General features: G+C 39.9%; 1 protein-coding gene across 2 annotated transcripts in view; it reads left to right on the top strand.

Annotated features, from left to right (window-relative positions):
* Window positions 1-24506, top strand: part of LOC121946885 (plexin-A1-like) — a 377140-nt gene that overhangs the window by 65464 nt on the left and 287170 nt on the right. For both annotated transcript variants that reach the window (XM_088082491.1, XM_088082493.1), the window contains exon 5: window positions 22931-24335. In XM_088082491.1, coding sequence (XP_087938617.1) covers window positions 23157-24335 — 1179 coding nt within the window. In that variant the 5' untranslated portion in view covers window positions 22931-23156. The remainder of the gene's footprint in view (window positions 1-22930; window positions 24336-24506) is intronic.

Genomic DNA, 24506 nt, shown 5'->3' with positions numbered 1-24506 from the left:
TGATCAGATTGATGGATGAGAGAAGATTTTTGCAGATTTTTGTAAATGAAAGACAGTTTTAGGCTCAGCAGAGTGAACGGTTTAGTCTCACTTTTAATGCGCCTGACGTTCTGCTGCTCCTCTCTGCCTTTACTGTGCTATAAATAACCTGACGGTTTATATATTTTTATACCACTCCTAATTACCGCTCCATTGAGACTATCGGGGGACAAATTAGACTATGGTGGCCCGCCATAGCCTTTGTTATTAATGGGAAACACTGCTTTATCTTGTGTTTCTAAAGTAATATGTTTTTAGTGACACGTAAGAAATGTTAACATGTTATATTTCTTGAATTGAGTTTGGTGTAATGTTTTATGCCAGGAGAGTGTCAGACTTTAGTCTTTTCAAAGTCTTTTTCATATATACTAGGCATTAGTTAGTCATTTAGTACACCAGGTGTCATTTTTCTTCAATAGGGTAAGATAAATGCAATTATTTCCTTTGCTCTTTTTTATCTTGATGTATTTCAAGTATACTTGACATGTATGTTTTCATCTTGAAACAAGACAGATTATAGCATGAAGATAACATTTGATGTTAGATAAATCTGAAAGGCAGATCTGCACTAGAAAGAGATGACTCAGTTAAATAAAGACAATAATAATTGTCGTAGGGTGTTTTTGCACTGCAGTTCTGTTAATTTGATGTGTGCCTAATGACTTTTTATTTCAAAAACAAGCCAACAGGAGGCAAACACAAAGTTGTATGGACTGAGGTTGCTGATTGATTGGAAGTTTTTTGGGTACATAATCCTCCATCAATAGTGGTGCATGGACGGACATTGGATGCAAATGAACTCCAATGACTGACAGCAGGTCATGCAGTACCTCTCTTATGTTGCAAAGAGCTCACAAAGAAATAACCGATTATAATCATTATTAATATGATTACTTTGCACATCTACAGCATGTTATGAGTAATAACTACCAGGTTGAGACAGGATGAAAAAGAGGCATTTTGTAGGGAAATACAAGGATTACTGTGGGATTTCTTTGTCACTTTGTGATGGAGTTAATGAATTACTAAAGTACACGAAGTAGGATACAAGGTCAACAGACATTTTGCTGTCTGAATGATCAGATCAAAACTCTACACTTATTTGCTGATGAACCAATATGAACCTTGGTTACTAAATGATTTGCATGAAAATATAAAATTGTTTACACTGATAACTTTTTGTGAAATTGTTTCCTGAGAAATTTATGATTAGATGGATTCAAAAGTAGTAAATCTTTTGAAGTCATGCTAAAACAACATATTTGCTAACTACTCCTGTGGTTGGTTCATTTGCTTTCAGACCAAAAACAGACCTAGTCAGGGTCAGTGACCCTCATTCTCAGGGTCTTAGCATTTGTTCATTCAGCACTAGCAGAGTTTCAGTTTCAGACCAGCTCAAACAAACTGCACTACATGGTGGACACACCAGATTGTGTTTTAACAGACCCAATAATTAAGGTGTGAAAGCAACCTTACTGACAGACATTCCTTACTTTGTTTACAAAGGCCAGCTTCAGGCTGACCCGTTCAGAAGAACTGTTCTTGCTGTGGTCTGTGTGTAGATATAGAGGATTATAGATTATCAACTTTTGCACATTTTCACCTCCAGATCTTGAACTGCTCGTGAACCACATCTCAGTGTCTGTCATTTGTTTGCCTGTCCCCAATAACACCATTGTGGTACTTTATGAGTCCTTGTTGGGATATTATCTTTTAACTTGCCCACAGGGAGGTCAGAGTTCAGGTTCAGCTGCAGAACAGCAGCCATGGAGCTGGTAGAGGTTCAGCTGCACACCTCAAGACTTTTACAAAGTTGATGGGTGCCACTGTCAGGGTCTAGATTGGATCATCTAGTTGAGGGATTAAACATCATCTACACACCAACATCAGTTCGTATTTTGTCAAATAAAATACAATAGCATGAGAGGGACACGTGCGCAATGGTAAATCTTTTCCCCTGTGAGGCCGTGGCCTTGCAGCAGCACTGGAATGCTGTCAGTCCTCAGACGTGATAATCAGAACCAGACTCAGCAAACCCAGCATCCCGTCCAATCGCAATCAGGCCAGTGCAGCGCCTCAAGATTTCGCCCTCTTCCTCTTTGACTGTAACCTCATGTCCAAAATGTAGATCCAGATTTGATTAGCAGAGGAATCAGAGCAGAGTTACTTCAATGTTTTTGTGTCACGGCCCCCTGAGTAAAGACAAATTAGACTCCAGACCCCCATTTAGGTGGATTTTGTCCCGGGGACCTCATAAGAAAAAGAGGTCTGTTGTTGATTTAGTGTCACATGGGACCGGAGTGAATTGTGTATCTGTCCAAAATGTAAATGGGAAGATGGAAGTGCTGAGAGTGATATGTGAAGAGAGAGGACATTTTTCTAAATGGAAACATTTCAGAAGAATTAAATTATAGTATAGTGAGGGTTCTCTCCATTCTTTTGCAGAGCCCCTGGATCCCCACTCGGGGACACCTAGGGCTTATAATGACCACTTTGACAACCCATGCATTAGAATATGTTATGACAGGAAGTGTGGGTAGGTTAAAAATGTTCTCTGTGGACACTGATCATACACAAGCAGAGCGATATGTATTTCATTCAAGAGGGGCAAAAGGGAGACTTTGGGTTGTAGTTATTCAATGAACTTCATTTGGGAGGGTGAGAAAGTTGAATGATGTTAATGTTGGTGCAACCTGGAAGCACCTCAAATCAACCAGTCACATTTTAATTACACCTCATACCACATTCTACCAAATCAGGCAACATGGAAGAGCTTAATGAGCAAACATAAGGCAGCAAGTAAGGGACATTAGGATTTTTATTAACAACCACTGAAAAGTTATATACATAGATGCTGATAAAAAAATATAAGTTTCAGGTTTAAGATTTTTCAACTTGAATTTTTGTATCTGAATGTGAACAGTCAAATTTGATTAGTCTGAAACTAAACTACTATACTAAATTTAAAAAATAGTGAATTCAGAACAAATAGAGTCAGACATGGTTTTCAAAATAAACATATTTCAATGCCATGAATTTAGTTTAGTTTGAGTTAGAATTTTAAGCATTTAGTGGCTGTTACAATAAAAAGTACTTATGTTTCTTATTTGCTTTGATACAAACAAAACATTTGGCCTAATAGCAGTATCCATGACTGTATAGCAATTGATTTGTATCCAGAATTCCATTTACTGTTTAAAAGAAATGCGTCTTCTTTAATGTGTCAGCTACCATATGTCGCCTCCCATTAATCCTGAAGTTCCTCTTCCTGCAAAAAAGCCTGGCAGCCAACCTGTGAAGAGCTTTCCTTTTATATTATTGCAAGAAAGCCCTCTGAGAGCATTTTGTAAATATTAGTGCAACTACTAATGAAACAAATGTATTCATGCTGGTGTGAAATCTAATCATAATGTCACACTGGGATCATTTCAGGTTGAGAGCTTCTCGGTCTCACTGAGAAAACCACTGTGTGAGATTTGGTTCCTTCCTTGCAACATTATCATTTGACTAACTGTAAATGCTATTCAGATGTGGAACGATTGTACTACTTTTACACACTTCTAAATGTCAGTTTTGATAGCTAAAAAAATAAAAGTTACTGCTGTACCTTTTGTAGGATCATTTTCACACTGAAAATTGACTCAAAAAGCCCTTATAACAGCATTTACTGCAGAGCGCTTATGACTAAAACACTCGAACAGATAATTACAAAACAATTTTGACAATCAATTAAGTGTTTCAGTCATTTATTAAGTAAAAAAGCAAACACGTACTGCTTCTCTCCATTTTATTGGAATGCAAATGGAATATTTGGGTGTTGGACTGCTTTTTGACAAAAGAAGCAATTTGAAGATAGGGGACCTACTGTGCTTTTCCTTATTTTTTTTATCATACATGTCCAGCGTTTTCAAATAATGAGCAAAAACTTTCGGTTACGGACTGTTCAGAATACTCTGTTTTCAAACCTTTTAAGACAAGTTGACATTAGATTTCTTTATGTGGTCATCTTCTCCAAGCACCCTACTGAAAGAGTTTACATTACGAAGCTTACACATCTACATGTAGCAACATGCTAATATCAGAGTAACATGTGATCTTGGTTGCTGATGGAATACTTTCTCCCAGATTTTAGATCATATTCCTGCTATAACATCTCTGGTTGTGGCGATTTTGGCTTGGAAGCTTTCATTGTTAGTATTTAAGATAGAAAGTGTTGCTTTCTTCCTGTAGAGACATTCCTTGGCTGCAAGTACATTGCTACATGTAGCTACACATGCTAATGTCAGAGAAACATGTACTCTTGGTTACAGATGTTATGAATTTCTCACAGATTTTTGGATCACATTCCTGCTGGAACAGATCCAATGAGGAAAATCTTGGTTCAGAAGCTTCTTTTGGTGTTTTTTCTCTGTAGAATGTGCAGCAATACTACACAGCAATGTTACAGTCATTCCACAAATTATATGATGATACAGGGACAGGATGGGATATAAAAAAAGACCTGGAAACAATGACCAATCAGAGCAGGATAGGGTTTTGGGAAGGGGATGTCTGCCTGTCTCTTAAAGAAACAGTTGCTAAAGCGTAGTGTCTCAGACAGAGTTTGAGAACAGGCATTCCAGCACAAATTAAGATGTTCTAACAGAAACACAAAATACAGGTATGACCCCAAAAAATGAGCACGAAAGGTCCCCTTTAATGAAAGTGTCATACGAGAAAAACTTTTTAACTGGTCTTACCCTTATGGACAGATTGAAGAAGAGAAAAGAAGGTTGGATTTACTAGAAGAGAAGAGGAGTGCGAGGGGTTAAACGCTCCGGATTTAGACAAGCTCTTCCTCCATCTGATCCAAACTGCAGTGTGCACTTTAATAAGCACTTTCATTTATATTAAAGATGCAAATGTAGCCTTTACAGGGAGATTGATATGCAAGAAGGAACCGTATGTGTGTGTGTGTGTGTGTGTGTGTGTGTGTGTGTATACCACTTTATCAGGGTCTTCTGTTCATTAGCCCAGTGTAATTGTGTTAGCAGTGTTGCTGGCAGGGCAGGAAGAAAATATCTGTGTGTAAAGGTCACATCAGAGGAGAGATGACATACGGATAGATGACACACACACACAATGCACACACACACATGCAAGCGTGCACACACACACACACACACACACATACACACACATACACAGCATTTGCAGACATCCTGGCATCCATACACACCTAACATCTAGAGCAATACACACACACACACACACACACACACTCCCTTAGTCTTTGATGCACATGAAGGCAGCTTTGGCTGAGAAGGTGCGTTTGGATGCCTCCTCTTGCCCTAAGGTATGCATATGTCTTTATGATTGCGTGTGTGTGTAGGTGTAGGTCTGCGTAGGTGTGTGAGCGGCTGATTCAAGTGGCAGTGTTTAATCAAGTGTGATATTCTTCCTCTGTAAGCTTGGCATCTGCAATGTAGGCAGCAAATGAGCAGTTGCATTATCTCCTATGTGATGTGTGTGTGTGTGAGCTTGTGTGTGTTACTCACATAGGTTTCTTTATGTGTGCATGGGTAAAAAAAAAAAAAAAAGCAACATTCGATCATATTATCCGATGAAAAGCAGAATGCAGTAAAAGTGGGATGTGCCAAAGAAATCTAGCAGTTACCACATAAAGGCTTTGAAGAGAGGATTAGAAGCACAAATAGCAACATGAACGAGAGTGAGAGTACATAAATACATAAACCTAACCGCAAATAACCTCCCTGTGTTTTTCAGATTGTGGGTCTGAGAGCGCTCTTATGTGATCAAGGGGTTCTCTGTGAAACAGGAAATAAAATAGTATACCGACTTATCAGCAAGTAATTGACACATGGTCCCAGTTGAGATCATACTATTTCCTGCCTTACATGTGTGGGTGTGTAAGTGTGTCGCTTTTGAACACATCTGTGCTGTAATACAGGGTCCTTGCTCTTACAAAGACTATAATAATGACAATAATATGATAATTTATTGATACCTGTAGGAAAGTTTTTTTTTTTGGCTCACAGGTCATAGTTAGTCACAGAGCAAGAGTTTAAGTCTAATTTAAAGGAATTTGAGCTTACAGAAAGACTTCGTGGCTGCATTTGCATTGATAATAACTGCAAGTTCTGTAAACAAGAGGTTTTCGTACTATGAGGAAAATAGAGCTTTGATCTGACTCAAAAAAGCAGGCTCCACCTCACATGAACCTGCATAGTTTCTGTCCAATTCGTGTACAAATAAAAAAAATAGAAGGATCGCAACCAAATTCAAACCCAAAGGAATTTTGAGAAGTAACGGGCTGGCCTGAATGGGTTCGGGCAGAGAATCAAAGCTTTGGAGGGAAAGACTTGAGGCAAAGACTCAAGTACAGACTGCATGAGGTGAAAGCGACAGGTGCAAGTTGGTAATTGTAATTTGGCCTGTTCACCAACAGTCAGCAGTTGGAGCTCCAGAAGCTGCTACAACACCCAAAAACCCTTAGTGCCTGGTTGCTTCTGTCAAAAACTCTGCTCCTCTTCTGTTTGACTCTTTGAGTCATAATAACACAGTCAAATCTGAACACATAGATGACACACATATATTTAGCCTAAATATGGCATTTTCTGGACCTCACTGCAAAACAAATGTCTATTAATCTGCTTAGAAATCATAGAAAAAAGACACTCCTCCCAGAACTTGCCTTGAATCATCATGTGTTTTCTTCAGTGTAAGAGCAAACCAGCAACGGTTGTCTGTACATCCAGCAGTACATTTCAAACAACAACAGCTAATAGCTAATTTGGCATACCTTTAAAGGAGTGAAATAGCTAAAAATATCAACAATGTGAACTACAAAACAAGGGATGAAGGTTGTAGCCGACAGTGTGATTCACTGAATCCATAGCAACATTATAATTCTTGTTTACATCTCCCAACGCGGGAACTATTGTTTCAAAACACAGAGCTGTCTTGATTTTTTTCAAGTGGGGGTCGACAGTTTCAGACTTTGAAATGCTGAAAACCATACAATAGTGGGAAAGGTACTTAAAGGAGGTGGCTGAGAACCACCGGGACATTTCCACAGTCTGCAGGAAACCAACAGCAGGTACATTTGTCCACACCATTTTTGCAGATTCACCAAGCAGCTTGGTTTTTTAGAACTATAAGGGGCCTTCACATGGTGGTTGGTGACCTGCCAGAGTGGCTGATGAAGTAGACAATTACCAAAATTTGCCAGCATTTGGCTCACGGCTGCTGTTAATTTTTCACTCTTGTAGTCATACTTCACAGCCAAAAGGCTTTCATCGTGATTATCTGCAGCAGGAGCTATTTTAACCTCCTATTACCTCCTTAAGTGATTGAAACACGCTGACTGTGTTCAGAGCAGCATTGACAGCAAAGTGGACCTGCTCGCTCAATTGACCATTACATTATGACCACACCTGTGGGTAAGTTCAAAGTCATAGTGAGCCAGTTATAGACAAAAATTATTAAGTGTTTGCATAAGAGTTCTTAAAGCTCGTAAGTGGAAATCATATTTGTCCTAATTTACTGAAATAGTGTATCAGCTAAAACCTCTCTATATATCCATATTTACCAAAACACTTGAAAGAAGTAAGGCAAAGAAACTGAACTGAAAAGCTGTGAATGCTCAGCAGTTAACGACCATGCGTGCTGGGAATTCAGCAAGACTGAATGTATGCCTAACATTAAAGAGCTTACAGAGTTGAATTAAAGCTCATTGGAGAATAATCTGCAGGGCCGACTTCAAATTTAAAGCTGGAAAGATGTCAATTAGGCTGAAATTTAGGATTTTTTTCAAAGAGAACAAAAGCAAAAATAGAAACACCATTGTGTGTGCTTGATTCTGCAGTAAACAACCCTGTACAGAACTGACAGCTTGAAACTTGTGATGGATCTTCTGAAGGATCTGACGAAGCAGAAAAGTCGACTTACATTAGCGTTTCCATAGAGCAGGATAATCCACAACAGTAAACACGAAGGCATCGTTTGGTTTGTTTCAAGTCTGTGTTTGATCTTTATTTCATTGGAGCTGCGTTGAGTGTTGTTATATCCATGCTGCTTCATGTTACACCCTGCTTGCCGTCAATCAGCCGACACCTACAGGAGGAAATAAAAGCCTCCACAAACTTTGCTTTTCCTTCAGAAAATATTACCCTACATCATCAGGGTTTTTAGGGCCTTGGTTTCAGGGCCTTATATTTTTTGCAATAGAATGCTTGTGTGCTTTAATCATAGACTGCATAGAATAACTGATGTAGCCACCATGACTTCACCCATTAGTTTGGGGAGTCCTGTTTTGGAGCCAGAAGTAACCATATTTGGAAGAAATGGTTGAGCTTACCATCATGCTAGGCGCTAGCTTAATTAGCACGGTGTATTTAAAGCTACGGCAAGCCTTACTGATACTAATCTAGTATACTAATGAAAAACAGGCTTAAAGTCATGAAAACAAAATCCAGATACTGGAAAAAACTGAACCGCCGACTCCCTCAAGTGTCTTTACAACCAAACACTGAGCAAGACTCTTTCAGGTGACCATCACCTTACAATTAACTTTCATGGACTTAAAACACTGAAATAGCGACAGCCACAGCTACGCCTATACTCTGTAAATCTGGGGTTATCTTTCCAACAACCCCCACCTGTCACTCGATTTGATTATGCATAACTTTTAGCCTTAATAACATTTAAACAGGTGGGTTATATAAAAGTTCAACTCCCGTACAGTTGTCATGAACGGAGAAATTAGATATACAGACCAAAAACCCTTTTTATACCAGACCGTAATCATGTTTATTCTGGCATTACATTAACAATAATTAGCATTTGAGAAACCGCAGTTTTTGGCACTTTTTCATTGGCTTTTTTTTCAGCCTCAGGGGATGCTGCTTGGTTTGAACAATGTAGGAATTAACAGGACAGATAGGCTCTCTAGAGGATTATCAAGCTTAGGAGCTCAAAATCAGGAAATCTTTTGGTTGGTCCAACACTTTGGTCCACTGTTACTACAAAATTTGGTACATCTGTATATTCATGGTCCCCAGAGGATTAAACCTAATGATGACAGTGGAGATTATTTTCACTAGCTTAGTAAAATATCTCAGCATTTAAATCCTGGAGGGATTGGCACAACACGTTGTACAGACACTCATGGTTGCCCTTTAGGATGGAATGCCTTGAAATTTGGTTCAGACATTCACGTCCCCCAAGAATAATTTATAACAACTTTAGCATTTAGCTCAAATCACCCCTGTGCCTAAGTACAGCCTCACAGCACTGCTAGCATGGCAGTTTCTTGTTTTCAATACGTCTCTAAAGTCCCCTAACTTTATAGAAGTGAGACACAAAATCACTGGAGTACCCCTTTTAAACTAGCTTCTAATAAGTGATAAAAAAGTACATATTACAATTCTAATTACATATCATATAAATGAAGAAATAAAGTATAGAAGTGGTATAACTGGTATATGAGTGCATCTGTGAGAGCGAGTATAAACCAGTTCATCATCGATTTAACGCCTTGATTTTCTTTATGATTTTTGTGTCCATTATCATTTTTCATGTATATTTAAAATCTCTCTTGTCTCTGTGCAACTTTACTACCGTGATTCAGTAGATTCTAATTAAAAGAGAGCTTGATCATTAACCCAGCTCCACTCAGTCTGATGCAGAACAGGCCTGCGTTGCCAAATAAGCGTGTTTACGTCCCCGCCCTCCTAATGGCGACTGAACATTTGTACTAACAGCCCCAGTTTATAGCTGGTGTTACAGCACCGCTGTGACAATAAAACTGGTTTCTATTGCAGCTTGAGTGTGAAGTCTCTCAACCAAGATAGATGGTGATATTCCTCTCGCCTCCAGATATGAAACTACAGTATGCACTTAGTATCCCATCTGTCTCCACACAGACCTATCAGCAACAGTAGGAACTCTCCTCTTTTGTCCTTGTGTCAGTGATCCTGTACGGGGCCCTTTTTTCTGTATGCATGCAAACACACAGATACCAGTGCAGAGGTTTTTCCTCCCTCAGACCTGGAATGAATGGCCTGTGCAGTTTATTATTTGTTTTCGTCTTTCCCTCCATCTCTCCATCCTCCATTGCTCTCTCTCTCTCATTTTCTTAAACTGCAAAATTGCCGTTCTGCGGTTGGGAGCCAGCTTCGATTATCTACGGCAAATTCCCTGATAAAGAACTGTGTTTCTGGGCCGATTCAAGCACTTAAAGCCCCTCTAAATGGCTTTAGCTGCAGGGTCCCCTCTTTGGAGACTACATACACATACTCGTACACACACACACACAACCACACACACACACACACACACACACGCGCACTCACTCCATTGCAGTGAGTTCAACCCATCATGGGAATGATTCAACTGCAGAGTAATTTCTCTTTTTTAAGGTTTGTCAGCACATACAAATCTCTCTCTCTCTCTCTCTCTCTCTCTCTCTCTCTCTCTCTCTCTGTCTCTCTCTGTCTCTCTCACACACACATTCCTACCAGCACACAGCATCTGTTAACACATTTTCATCCTTATTGGACAATTAGTGTGTGTCTGCATGTCCATGTGCTGACAGAAAAGGTTTGTGTATTTGTATTATGGAGACTGTCCCCACAGTAAAAGGGACAACATGTGTCATCTGTTCAGACAGTGTTAAAAGTTAATTTAAAGGTGTAGTATGTGATTCTGGAGAAACGGTCTGAGTCTTATTCCAAGGTTGTCAAATATTAATGCTTTGGGTTTGCAGATTGGTCAGACTACCAATCCAAGGTCATTGGTACATGATGACCTTGGCAGAAGATCTAGATTTCTCTGGAATTACATATGTCTTCAGTCTTTATGCTAAGCTATTGTAACTGATTTCCAGCTTTTGCTTTATGTTTACAATACATGAGTGTGGTATCAATCTTCTTGTCTAACTTTAGGCAAGAAGGTGAATATGCATATTTCTTAAAATGCTGAACTATTCTTGTACTCTTAGGGGCTAGATCAGAAAAATTTTGGTTGAGTTATTTTTTTGAAGGTCATTAAGGTGATTTTTTCATTTTTCTTGTTGGGTTTGAGGACCTACTGTTGTGCTACTATGTGGAGCCTGACAAAAGAGGGGAATCCATTACATTATTGGAGAGATTTTAGAAAATTGATGACTCAGATTAACACTTTTCTCTTTCTGAGGAGGCGTGGGAGGATTGTGTCTCCCCCTTCATCTCACCCAGTTTGGAATGATCCTTTTACGCTACCGCACTCACAGCTAACTTCCCTGTTGTCCCAGGTTTGCAGTAAGCAGACGTGCTTCCTCTGATACACGAGTTGAATACCAGCCACTTATCTATACCTGCCAGCAATGAGCTACACCAGAGAAGTGCAATGTAAAAATAGGTTTATACAGTCCTCAGTGATCCAGCCAGGGCCAACTTGAAGTTCCCACCCCTAATTTGAGCATTTGTTGTTGTTTTTGTTTGTTCCTACTTGTGTGAGAGTAGTTTGAATAGCTGCTTTGCCTCTACCCTCTGCTCTTTTACTCAGAGGAGAAAATATCAGAAAAGGTGTGGGAAAGCACTCACTCACTCATCAGGCACCAGTTGATGGAGCTAAATATTTGTAGCAACAACGAGATGGGGGCACACTCATATCATCCATGGACAAAAGTTGCTGTTGACATTTCTGCAGATAAAGAATCCAAACAAAACCATAAACTTTTGAACAACTCTGACCAAATGTGAATTATATTTTGTTGTGGTGGAGTAGATTGGAGTACTTTTGCACTCTTCTGGTATGTGACATGACAGATAGTTAAACAGAGATACAAAAACAGGACTATTGATACAAACATTTTTTCATCCCTAATGAAAATCATGTCAATTCATATACTTTGTACTGATCATAGTTGCCACTTTTTGCAATTTTTGAAAAGTATTCCACTGAAATGGCAATATGAACTGAATGAAGGCAAAGAGAGGCGACAGGTTGCTCTCACGCCTTACGCCCAGGCCACCAGAAAGTGCGTTGGGATTTGAAGCCAATTTTCATCGTGGCCAAAAAATGGAATTAAAACTTCCTGATTTTTCACAGGATGTTAAAAAGACTTCCCCCATATATGTACATAGTGCTACAGATGTCTGTATATCAGTGGATACATTTTTTGATTCTCAAACCCTCTTAAAATGACCTGTTTCATCATAGGGATTTGATCCATTCAGTGTAATAACGTTTCGAAGGTCTAGAAGAGCTGCACAATAAAATCATTCCATCCCCATTAACTGTAGGGGAGCACTAAACCAAAGTCAGATGTTTGGCTCTTGAAAGTGAGTTGTGCTCCTGCTCTGTGGACCCAAAAATGCAGAAGATCAAGGTAATTTTAAGGTCTCATGAGCCACAGCCCAACTTCCATAGGACTGAACAGGGTCCCACCTTAAACGCTTGTATTCAGTTATTTTTATGGATCTTATGCCTGGATTCTACAAAGTTTTTTTGTATCCGTATTGCAGTAGGTAAATTGACTGCACCTCCCAGTGTACAATGCAGAAATGCATCTCTTTTCAAATCTGTGTTTTCTGCCGTTAAGTCTTATGGAATATGTGCATAGAGCATTAGCAACATTACAAATAAGTAATGAGTGAAACCACTTTTGTGAAAAATATTTTATTGAAAGACATATGAACCGACATGCACTCTGTATGTTACAGCTAAATGCTAACTTTTCACTTAAAAAAAAGAGAGGTGCTGAATTGAATCGAATAGCCATTTAGCTATTTAATTTTTTATGATAAAATCCTGTATATTACAGTGCATGAGATTCATCCAAAATCTGCTACATGAGATCTTTTTTTAAAATATATTAGGCAAATTCTGGAATGGAGAAGAAAAAAAAAAGAAAACAAACAAACAAAAAAAAAACATAAGGAGGAGTTCTGCAAACACATTGGAGTTCACAGAGGTTCCCATAAGAATGAATGGACTTTGGGTTGACTCGCATACGTACGCAGAGCTATTTGGAATTGCAGCCTTGCTTGCTGTTTTGAGTAAGAGACATGACTCACTTCTTGCCTGATTGGGGAAACTCTCACTCCACTGCTACAATTATTATCGCCCTCTCCACCTACATATACAAAATTAACATCAAGTGCTTCCCTTAATGGGAATGTGACTGGCCCAGTGAGAATACCAATTCACACACAGGAGAGGCTGATTAAAAAAAAGCCATCAAATTCAACAAAAAACGAAATGAAACCTCATGTTATTTGTCCATTACAAGGTGCAAAAACAAGCATACTACACTTGTCAGGGTTTTTTATACTTTATCTGAAAAATCCTTAAATCCCTCCACTGTGGAGAGCTGGGAGACAGGGTGAGCGTATTGTAGAGGAGACTCAGTCAGATTAAGAATGATTAAGGCTCAACTACTCAGCTCTGTTCAGTGTAGATTTGTACTGCTCTGTCTGAATGAGCGATGGCTGAGCTGCACCTGTCAGCTTTGGAAGTTAAGTGTGCTTGAATGTATCTGTGGGTGCACATGCACATGTTTACATGTTTGCTGTATTTGTGTTTCCATGCATATGGATGTGTGTCTGGGTGGTTTTGTGTAAGTGTTTTACAAATGTATGCGTGCATGTGTTTGCATGCATGTGTGTCGCTACAGTATGGAGGCATCTGTTTTCTGCATATGTGTGTTCGAATATTCTTACTGAATGAAACGGTTATTGTATCGTCTGCCTTTTCTTGCGAATCCCTATTGTTGTTGGGGAAAAAAAATGTGTGTGTGTTTGTTTGTCAGCGTGTGTTTATCCACAAGGAATTATTTAATATTGAATAATTGCCATATAACTGAGCAGCGTGTGTGTGTGTGTGTGTGTGTGTGTGTGTGTGTGTGTGTGTGTGTGTGTTCGTTCACGCGCATGCTTGCTTGCGTGCAGCTGTCTGTGTGTCAGTCGTGGAGTGCGACTGTAAATGAGCCAGTGTGTACCCACTGCATGGTGCAGCAGCCCACATGTGCATACACACACACACAAACACAAACACACAATCCAGCCCACCTTTTCTTTCTTCCTTCAGCCTCACACAAAACACTTATTTATTTTATTCAATTCACACACAAGTAGAAGCATGGGGTCCAATTAATTTAGACGATGTGGCATATTGTCATCAGTGTCGTCCAATTATTTTTGCATAAAAGATAAAACATGACAAAATGCAATTAAAAGACATCATCCGGTGCCAGTTGAAACCTGTTATGGGTTTAAATTCACCTCACAAACGGAAGGAATTAACATGAAGAGTCTGTTAGTGCTTTGTCTGCCACAGCAGTCTGTCTTAATTTGCAGAAATACTGAGTGAAACAATGTATTAAATATATACACATTGGTGAGGGTGAACAGTCTTCTTAAGTCAAGTCTACACTCATTAAATTTCATTCCAGTTGACCAAAAAGTCATTAATTTTTGCTTTAATCTAGAAGCATTGCAGTTGCATCTCAGTTACAAATGGCTTCATCATGTCCAATTGCTCAGACTTGATGAGATTTAAAATGCCTGTTACATCACATGAAAGCCTTTATTAAGTCTTTTTGCAACCTGATTGACAAAATAAATGTTGGCCTTGTGTGTTTCTGCAAACCATGGAAATGTTACATCTACATGCTTTTATGAAGTAGGTATTCTTAAACTATGTTTATTTTTGGGTGCTTACAGTTAAAAGATCATAAAATACATGGCGGCAGATGTTTTAATCGTGGTTGGCCGCAAATAAATGCATATATGTGAAATACTGTTTAAATTGCACTCTTTTGATGGCAGAATCTCCACTGAAAAAGCACAAGTGTCTCAGTAATAAACATTTTCTTTTCTTGGCACGATACCTGGTAGAAACACAGAGATGAGTTGCTATAAATCAACCCCATTTGTTTAGTCATGACTTGCTTAACAACTATTTCTGTTGTGTGTTGGTCTTGAACAGTGGTCTGCAGCTGGCAGGCGTCTCACTTAGGTGTTGAGCCATCCACCGTCCCATCCACCCCCCGATGATAAAGCAGCGCATATGCTGCATCATTTTAGAAATGTTGATATGGTACTTGTGAAACATACAAGTGCAAAAATGTACAGTGACAGCACTTTTTTTTTCTTGCAACTGGACAGCTTTACAAAGATTTGACAGTGTCACAAAGCAGGTTCACACTGATAATCTCTCTAAGTATCAGAAAAATGACGCTTGTGCCAAAGTTCAAACTAATTTGGTACTAATTAGTAACCTGTTTCACTTTACTGGCTGATGCATGGTTAAATACAAATTAGATTTGAGATCTTTTTTCACACAGGATATTTTTTGCAGTTTGTCCAACTTTTTTTGGTTCCTTTCAGTTCAATCAAGTTCTTCATCCTCCCCCTTTCCTCCTTGTCTTGTCGTATTTCTATCTGTTAAAAAACCCTCAAAGGAGGCTGTGAGTCGACTACAGTCTGCGGTATTAGCACTTGTCAATACTACGCCTTTTGGAAAAATGGATTCCAAATAGAAATCTCCTCACGTTCAAGAGTGTGTCCGCCTCCTGCCCCCGTTCTCATGTCTCCTTCTCCACTGTCCTCATGTGACCCACGCAGTGACTGTAACTTTGCTACCATCTGTTGCAAGGCGCCTCGAGTAAAAAAAAGTGAATTGATCAGATGAAATTATGCATGTGTACTTTCAGATGTCTGTTTTGTTGCATTTAAGCAAATACTAAAGTGTCAGAGTAAATTCCTTTTTCAGACCTCCAATGGAACTTTTCTGATTTTATGTATTGTCAAGACTAACACTTCAGTCTTTTTTCTTTCTTTTTTTTCAAATTTTAGAATCATTAAATAGCATCCTTCTATTCCCGGCACAACAACATTTCATAATATGTTTTAATCTTAGCTATATTTAATAGAAACAATGGCTGCCCTGTGGGGTTTTCTTGTAAATAAGTTATGTTTACATTCAATATTACTCACCAAAATGCATTGTGTGTATCCTTGAGGCCTAACAAATGTGTTGTGTGCATTTCTTTGGTCATAAATCATTTGCAAAGCGGATTCTTTGACAGTATTTAAATTCAGCTTAGTTGAAATCAAATCCACTTGTTGGCAGTCCTCTGCTGCTCTGCCTGTGTTGTCTCATTAGGGCATGTCCTGTAGATCAGCAGAATAATGCAAAACTATTGGCAGGACTGTGCATCGCATCTCTGCATGGGGATCCTTGTCGAGTGCACAAGATAAGCCCAGAAGGGAACCTTTCAGAGAAAATCTGCACTATAGCAGTACTAGAGGTCAAAAGCTCCTCAGGGAGTGTTCAAGTAGTGTATGTTGTTTGTAAAGACAAGATGAACTAGCCTGGGAACCAGTCAATTCTGCAAGCTCATGTTTCATTTACTCTGGTAGATGCATCTGGTTCACCTTCCGTTCAGACAGATTTCCAGCCGCAACCATTTTAACTAGTATGGGTTAGATAAAGTAGTTGAAAGAGAAAAACCTTTCAAAAGTAACTTTGCTGCTGTGTTTGGTCGTAATTACATCGAATCTACTGCGTTCTTTCCTACACACCAGGTTCACCAAACTTCAGTCAAACTGCCAAAATAGGAAGCACTGATCAGATTTGAATCAGGATTCTGTTACTGCATTGCCCATTTCTTGTCTCAAATGTTTTATTTTTTTTTTTTAACTCAGCAAAGTGTACTGTTTGTAATTTGAGAAAGCTTGCTACAGCTATTTTTACTGCATATAAAGGAATTGAAAAGGGACCAAGCACTGCCTCAACTAGCATGTGTCGCCTAGCGCCACATCACGTTTTTTCTTTTTTTTTTTGAAATTCTTTATTTTCCTGGACAGAATTTTATGGTACAGAACATACATAAATACAAACAGTTCAATTTCCCTTTCTGTTCAGATTTATTTAATCTTTTTTGTGAAATTTAAGAACTCAACAATTTGGGAGAGATCATGTGTACATATAAAAGCTCTATGAGATATTTCATGAGCACATCACATGTTTTGATGCTTTGATTGGTTGTAGGCCACGTTTCTGCTCAGATTGGTTGTGCAAGTCAATTCAATTGCATCCAGAGGCGTTTTAGTCTGCGCCCGTTAATAAGGCCTCCTGAAAGTTGAAAATGAGCAGAGAGGTTCCAGACTTATTGACAGTTGTGAGTTAGGCTAAAAATGAAGATATTTCAGAGGTGATTTAAAAAAAAATGCACATGGCATCTTTGATCCTGTTGCTGCATTATATACACCGTTTCCTGGCCTTTGGCATGAATTACTGAAACAACTCAATTATCACAAAACTGATTAACTGACAAAGCGCTTTGGAACTAGACGTAAATCACTACTATGCTTTGTTCCCCACCTTGCAGTCAACACAGCTCACACTGCTGATGATATGTAGAGCCCAAGGGGCTCACAGGATCGGCAGTCTGAGAGGTGGTCAGTGTTGGGCGGGATGCAGACTCAGTCCTGAGAACGCAGCTCAAGGCTGCAGAAAAGCCAATACACATTTGTTTTTTAAATTAGATTATTTCTCCAAGTATAGGCTTCTTTTTTAAACATGGAGTTGTAAAGTGACTGCTCACGGTTTGAGAGGTCAGAGGCAAACAAGGTTGAAGTTCAAATGACTTGAACTTTCAGCACAGGGTGTAAAATAGCTTGAATAGTATTTGGTGTAAATCCTGAGCGCTTTTACAAAGCCCAAGACTCAGAGCCATCAGCGGTCGAAGCTGTGGCTGCTGATTATTTGTAGAAAAGCAATTGTCTAGGTTCACTTGCTTTTATCAACAGGGTCAAAAATGCAGGTGAAGTTACCAAGTGGTCCAATTCCACCTTGTGTCCCAAACATTTTCTCCCTCTGCTGCACTTTATCCTGAAGAAATGTGTTAAAAATAGAAAAGGCATTAATTTAAATGTTTAGCTGAGGTTTGTACAGCTGAGCTACTATTATATATACTTTGTGTACATGGAGTTTATGTATAGGCTGACGTGTTTGGACATGTGCCTGTGTGTGTTTTAGTAGTAAATAAGATCAAATAGATGCAAGATGCACACACACCTACACATACACACAGAGTGGGGCATGGATGTGAGCCCCATGCTAAAGAAGCGGTGTGTATAAATTTGCCTAAGTGTTTGGCCAAGGTCTGCGGCTGTGTGTGCAATCGATGTGCCAACAGCAATAAATCAGTGTGGGACAGACCTGAACGCCTCTACGGCTTCATCTGATGTGGCAGGTGGGCTTCAGGATGGCCCTGACACCCACACACACACACACACACACACACACACACACACACACACGCACAGATACATGCAGAAGTGAAGGACTGGTAATTCAAGGTTCTCTTGGTAAAAACATAAATAACTAAATAACCACACAATTAAATCAAACTGTGCACTATAATGAATGAATGAATGAATGCGCACTATAAAAAATTAAATTAATTGTTGGACTGTTTGGATTAGGACTTTGCAATAATGCAGGAGGAAAGCTTGTTCCTCGCTTGAGTATTCTGTCCCATTTTTATCCCTCTACGCTGGTGATAGCTGCGGCCGCAGGCAGTGTGTTTTTTGGTCCATCTGTCCCACTCTCGTGAACGTGATATCACAAGCATATCTTGAGGGCATTTCTTTAAATTTGACACAAATGTTCAAAGAATGAGCTGATCAGAATTAGGTGGTGAAAGGTTAAAGGTCAAGGCCATGGTGACCTGATCTGTCTCATTCTTATTAAAGTGATATCTCTAACATGTTTGACGAATGTCTTGCAGTTTGGCACAAACGTCCACTTGCACTCACAGTGAACTTATCAGATTTGGGTCAAAGGTCAAGGTCACTGTGACCTTGCATCCTTCTCACTATTGTTAATGCAATATTTCAAGAAGGCTGTGAGGGAATTTCCTCAAATTTGGCACAAAAGTCTACTTGGACTCAAGAATGAACTGATTAGACTTTGCTCAAAGGTCAGGGTAACCGTGACCTTACAAAACATGTTTTTAGCCATAACTCAAGAACTCATATTTGATTATGACAAAATTTTACACAAATGTCTACTTGGATAAAATTATGAGGTGATGACATTTTATATCCAAGAGGTCAAAAGTCTACTTCACTGTGACACTGTAATGTTCTGCAGATACAGTTCTCTGGTTATTTTTCAGTCTCATACATCAGGAAAAGAAGGGAAGACATTTGGTCTGATACTGAATTGGTGACTCTAATCTTGGGTGCCCACCTTCAGACTGTGCTGATTGTATCAATCTTACGTGCTGCCGGGCTTAAGATGTGTGTGAAGCATCCAAGTTTTCACAGATATGGATGAAAACTCTATGTCCACCTTGACTGGTTTGCGGAGGCATACAATTGCAGGGCAGTAATTCTAGTAGTTTTTTTTCTGTCCACAATAACTTTTCCAACTACTCAACCATAACCTCAACCACTTTCTTTTCTTTTGATCAAATTCAGACATTAAATCAAAAACTTTTAAATCATAGGCTTGTTTTTCCACTTCCTCTTTCCTCTCATCTCTTTGTCCTAGTTTAGTCAAACAGCACCTGACAACATCAGCTCTCAGCTCCACTGGCTACTAAAGCTATATGGCCACTGAGTCCATGCTTGGTTTTGACTTATTTATAGAATTTGTAAAACACATCAGAGAAGGTGAGATGAAAATGCTGCAAAAAATAGCCATCTTAGCATGTCATTTAGCATAAATTCCCTCTTCTCTTGTCTTCTCAAGAGTGTGCATTCTTGTGTTGATCTGCTGCGTATGGGTGGTGCACGAGTGTGTGTGTGGGCAGGCCTGTTTAATGTCCGTGAGTTTGTTTGTGGAGATGCGGAGAAGTCAGTAGCGAGTGGGTTAAAAATCCTGTGGACCTCATACTGTACGTGTGTGTTGTATGTTCACATTTTGTGCTTGTGTATGTGTGTCTAAGATGCTAACAGTGGCTGTATTGTCCTGATGGGACAGGCAACAGCATCGTCATCTGGGCCACTGTAATCATGGCCAGGCTGGAGATGAAAGACACTATTGACTGGGAGTGAAGTGTCTGAGAGAGAGAGAGGGAGAGAGAGGAATGTAATGAAAGGGAGGAATGAGAAACAGCGGCAGAAATAAGAGACGAGAATAGTTTGCTGACCAAACTCCATTATGAAACAAGCCATCGCCTTGTGCTCTTTATTTAGCTGAGCATAAACCAGTGAAGTAATGAAAAGAAGCTTGGGCAGTGATGGGTTATTGGTTGATTTAAAACAGTTCCTGATGATGGTAGAACTTTGAACCACAATTTTGTTTCTGTGCTGATGATGGATAATTGTTTGACATCAGTAATGCCTTCTTTTCAAGGCTGACTCTATGGATGTATTGCAAGAACTGGATACCAATGTCCCAAGATGGTGCCTGTTCATTCAATGAAAACAACCCACTAGATGCAAACACCAAGAATGTTTTTCTCTTTTGTTTTTTAACTCCTTCGTGTTTTTTAAAAGTGGTACATCTTGGAACTGTCTATCATTTTGTAAAGAATTTTACAAATATGTTTGTACTTTGATGTTGTAGTTGAAACCAAACCAATCGCCACATATGTTTTTGCAAACCACAGGTATATTGCTATAGTGTATACTTTGTAACTCTCCATTGCCTTCCATTTTAACAATGCTGTGGTTAACATGTAGTTAGGTTGAGGCACAAAAACCACTTAGTTATTGTGAGGAAAAGATCATGTTATGGCTAAAAAAAAAAATAAAAAAAACAGTTTTGGTGGCATCATCCCAGCTAGATGAGCAGCCACAGGTCATTAAAACACACCATTTTTTGGTGCCCAAAAAGCAGCTGCAGCTTGGCAGGCAGGTGACATGCCATTCATTATTCCCTCCACCCCAGATAACAGTCAATTCATATACTGTGTAACTTTAAAAATGTGGATATGATTCATATGAAATGTACAAATGTAACATATGTGTTGGTTGCAGAATGAACAATGCTAACATTTTCTTCTGCAGATTGGGTTGCTCTGCCGTGGTATCTAGCTTTAGGAATCCCTAGCTGAGCCAAACCAAAATTTACACAGAAAAGAAAAAGCTTCCCTTTTTTTGGTTGCAGCTAACAATGCCAAGTCCCTCCAAAAATTCGGCTGTATGCGGAACATGTTGTGATCAACATGTTCAATCAGATGGGCTGCTTTAACACACAAGAAATTTTCTGTCTCCCTGCCTTCCCTCGGCTATTAATTCAAGCGCACAACTGCTCCTTTCATCTCTCCCCATTAGGGCTAAAGTAGATGTTTCTGTGTTTGCTAATTAATAGTGTCGGATCAGTTTTGTCAAATAAAATAACCTTTTACTTGGATTGCTGCTATTTTTCTTCCACAACCAGGATTTTAATCCACAACTTTATTATTATTATCATTTTGCCATTGCTCTCTATCTTTAGCCAATGGTTCAGCTCTCATGTGGCAAACACCACAAGCATTTGCATAGAGTTAAATGAATTTCATTTTCTGTGCTACCCGTTATAGTGTACATTCCTTGCTTACAGTGAAAATGAGTGAAGACTTAATTACTAAAATATATCATATTTGGTTTGACCCGACAGTAAAGTTAAGGCACAGCTGAGGATAGTGAACAGGTTTACACAATTATCTGTCTCTGCTGGTTAGAAGACAGTTCCCTAACATTATCAAATAATGCCAATTTTGTGTTATTATGTGTCCAAAATTTTGTCAAAAGTAGACTTGTATTCCCTCTGCCCAAAATGAAGTGAGAGGGAATCCAACTCTGCCTTGGCATAATTTTGGACAAAGTGTTTCTCCCACATCTAGAGTGCTTTTTAGATGGCATGTCTCTGTCTCAGTCAAGTTAAAACTTTCAGTAACATCCACCACCTTTATCACACGGTGATAGCAACAGTGGTCTCGATGATTAAGCATTTGGAGCAGCCATGTTGCTTTTGTGCTAGAACTCCCAAGATTTCACCTGACTCCCCAGTGCATTCTGGGATAAGCCCCTGCATCTGGTGACCCAGAATGTTGTCGAAAAGTGGATATAGGAAATGGGTAGATGGAAAATGGATGGATGGTCTAGATTTCTTTCTCACTTTTTTCCCATAACTTTCACTTAGCGCAATCTTTACCACCATCTCAACCTCCTTTATATGAGTCTGGTAGGAAGCCAAATAGCTTTCACGTCTCTCCGCCTTTCACTGTCTCTCCTGTTTTATCGTGTTGGACGAGTTCTCTCCTTTTTCCTTTTTAGAAGCAGAATGCTTGTATTTGTATTCTTTGTTGTAAATATACTATAGGAGTCTCCCTGCAGCACTTCTTGTAATTTATGGATCTTTACCTGCGATCACGATGCTGCACATCAGTGGCTCACTCTGTCAGTGATTTTGCAGGTCGATGTAAGTCTCCTTTTAAAAGTGTGTTCTGTGTACACACTGTTTGAAAGAACATCTACATGATTTCTTACTTGCATGCACTTGTGTCAAATGTTGATTTTTTTGTGTGTATGTATTTTTGTGCGTGTATGCACACGTTGTCTGCTGGATCCTTTAATACCTCCAGACAATCAATACACAGAAGAGCAATGTTTGGCCCTGTCTTCTTTTAAAAGATGCACTCTACAGAGTGGTGCGAGCCAAGAAGTCGAGAAGTCAATAAAACAAAGCCGATAGTGCCCTCATTTGTTTTTTTTGTTTTTTTGTTTTGACTTCAGCATAGAGGCCCTTAAGTCTGAGTCCGTGGGCGAATATTTATCTCCTTGTCATTTTGATACAAACAAATGAATCCTTTTTGTCAGATCTCTGGAAGTGTAAAACACAGGTCCACAAAATGTATTGACATCTGTGTTTGCTAAGATTTTGCTTTGTTTCTCTTTTTCAGGGCTGGTGGCAGACGAGGCCGAGGATCAGGGGATGAGGTTATAAAAACAACAGTGGAGAAAAGAGGAAAATAAGAAAGAGGAAGTCGATTACTAGGAAACTCTTCTTCTGAATCATCATACCCTGCAGTCCTAAGAGGCACTAACTGACCCTGTAGAGGATTAAACTCTCGAAAATACACACCAACACCCACTCGCTCGCACCTCCCCTCCCCTCACCTCACCACCATGTCCTCCCACCTCAACCCACCTCTTCCCATCCTCCCCATCCTCTTCCTTCTCCTCTCCCTGCCCATGCCCTCCACCTCCACTCCTTCCTCCTCCCCCTCCTCCCTCCTCTCCTTCTTTCCACCAGAAGGAGGTCTCACACATTTGGTGGTCCACAACAAAACGGGCGAGGTCTACCTGGGTGCTGTCAACTGGATCTATAAACTGTCTGGCAACCTTACCAAGCTACGCAGCCACGTTACCGGCCCAGTCACAGACAACCCTCGCTGTTACCCTCCGCCCGGTGTCCAGTCCTGCCCCCATGAGCTGGTGCAAACGTCTAACGTCAATAAACTCCTGCTACTTGATGCTGCCCACAACCGGTTAATTGCCTGTGGGAGTACTTCCCAGGGAATATGCCAGTTCCTGCGTCTGGATGATTTGTTCAAGCTCGGCGAGCCCCACCACCGTAAAGAGCATTATCTATCCAGTGTTGCTGAGGCAGGCACCATGTCAGGTGTCGTGATCTCCCCGGATCTTTTTGGCGGAGGCGGGAAACTTTTTGTCGGCACCCCAATTGATGGGAAATCAGAGTACTTCCCAACCCTGTCGAGCCGCAAGTTAATGTCCAATGAGGAGAACGCTGACATGTTCAGCTTTGTTTACCAGGATGAGTTTGTCTCCTCGCAGCTGAAGATTCCCTCAGACACGCTTTCCAAGTTCCCAGCGTTCGACATCTACTACATCTACGGCTTCAATAGCGAGCAGTTCGTGTATTATCTTACCTTACAGCTGGACACCCAGCTCACCTCACCTGATGCGAGCAGCGAACAATTCTTTACCTCTAAAATTGTCCGCCTGTGTGTCGATGATCCTAAATTCTACTCTTATGTTGAGTTCCCAATTGGCTGCACAAAGGACGGAGTGGAGTACCGCTTGGTTCAGGATGCTTATTTGGCCCGGCCAGGGACCCGTTTGGCACGCTCACTTGGTATTCAAGAGCACGAGGAGGTTCTGTTTACTGTATTCGCCCAGGGTCAGAAGAACAGAGCCAAGCCGCCCAAGGAGTCGGCTTTGTGTCTTTTCACAATGAGGCGGATAAAGGAGAAGATTAAAGACAGGATTCAGTCGTGCTACAGAGGAGAGGGGAAACTCTCCCTGCCCTGGCTGCTCAACAAGGAGCTGGCCTGCATCAACTCGGTGAGTGTTTGACGCAGTAGCTCCCAAATGTGTTTTTGTGATCATTAGTTATCATAAAAATGATGTTATTCCTTGTTGTTTTGATTTGTGGTTATGTGTGCATGTGTTTGTTTCAAATTGAAAAGACAGAATGGGCTATTTCACATCACTTAAAGTTTCAACTACAGTTCA

Source organism: Plectropomus leopardus, chromosome 9, assembly GCF_026936395.1.
Source record: "Plectropomus leopardus strain MGB_pleo_1.0 chromosome 9, ASM2693639v1, whole genome shotgun sequence".
NCBI lineage: Eukaryota > Metazoa > Chordata > Actinopteri > Perciformes > Serranidae > Plectropomus > Plectropomus leopardus.
This window is presented reverse-complemented; position numbering and strand designations above follow the sequence as displayed.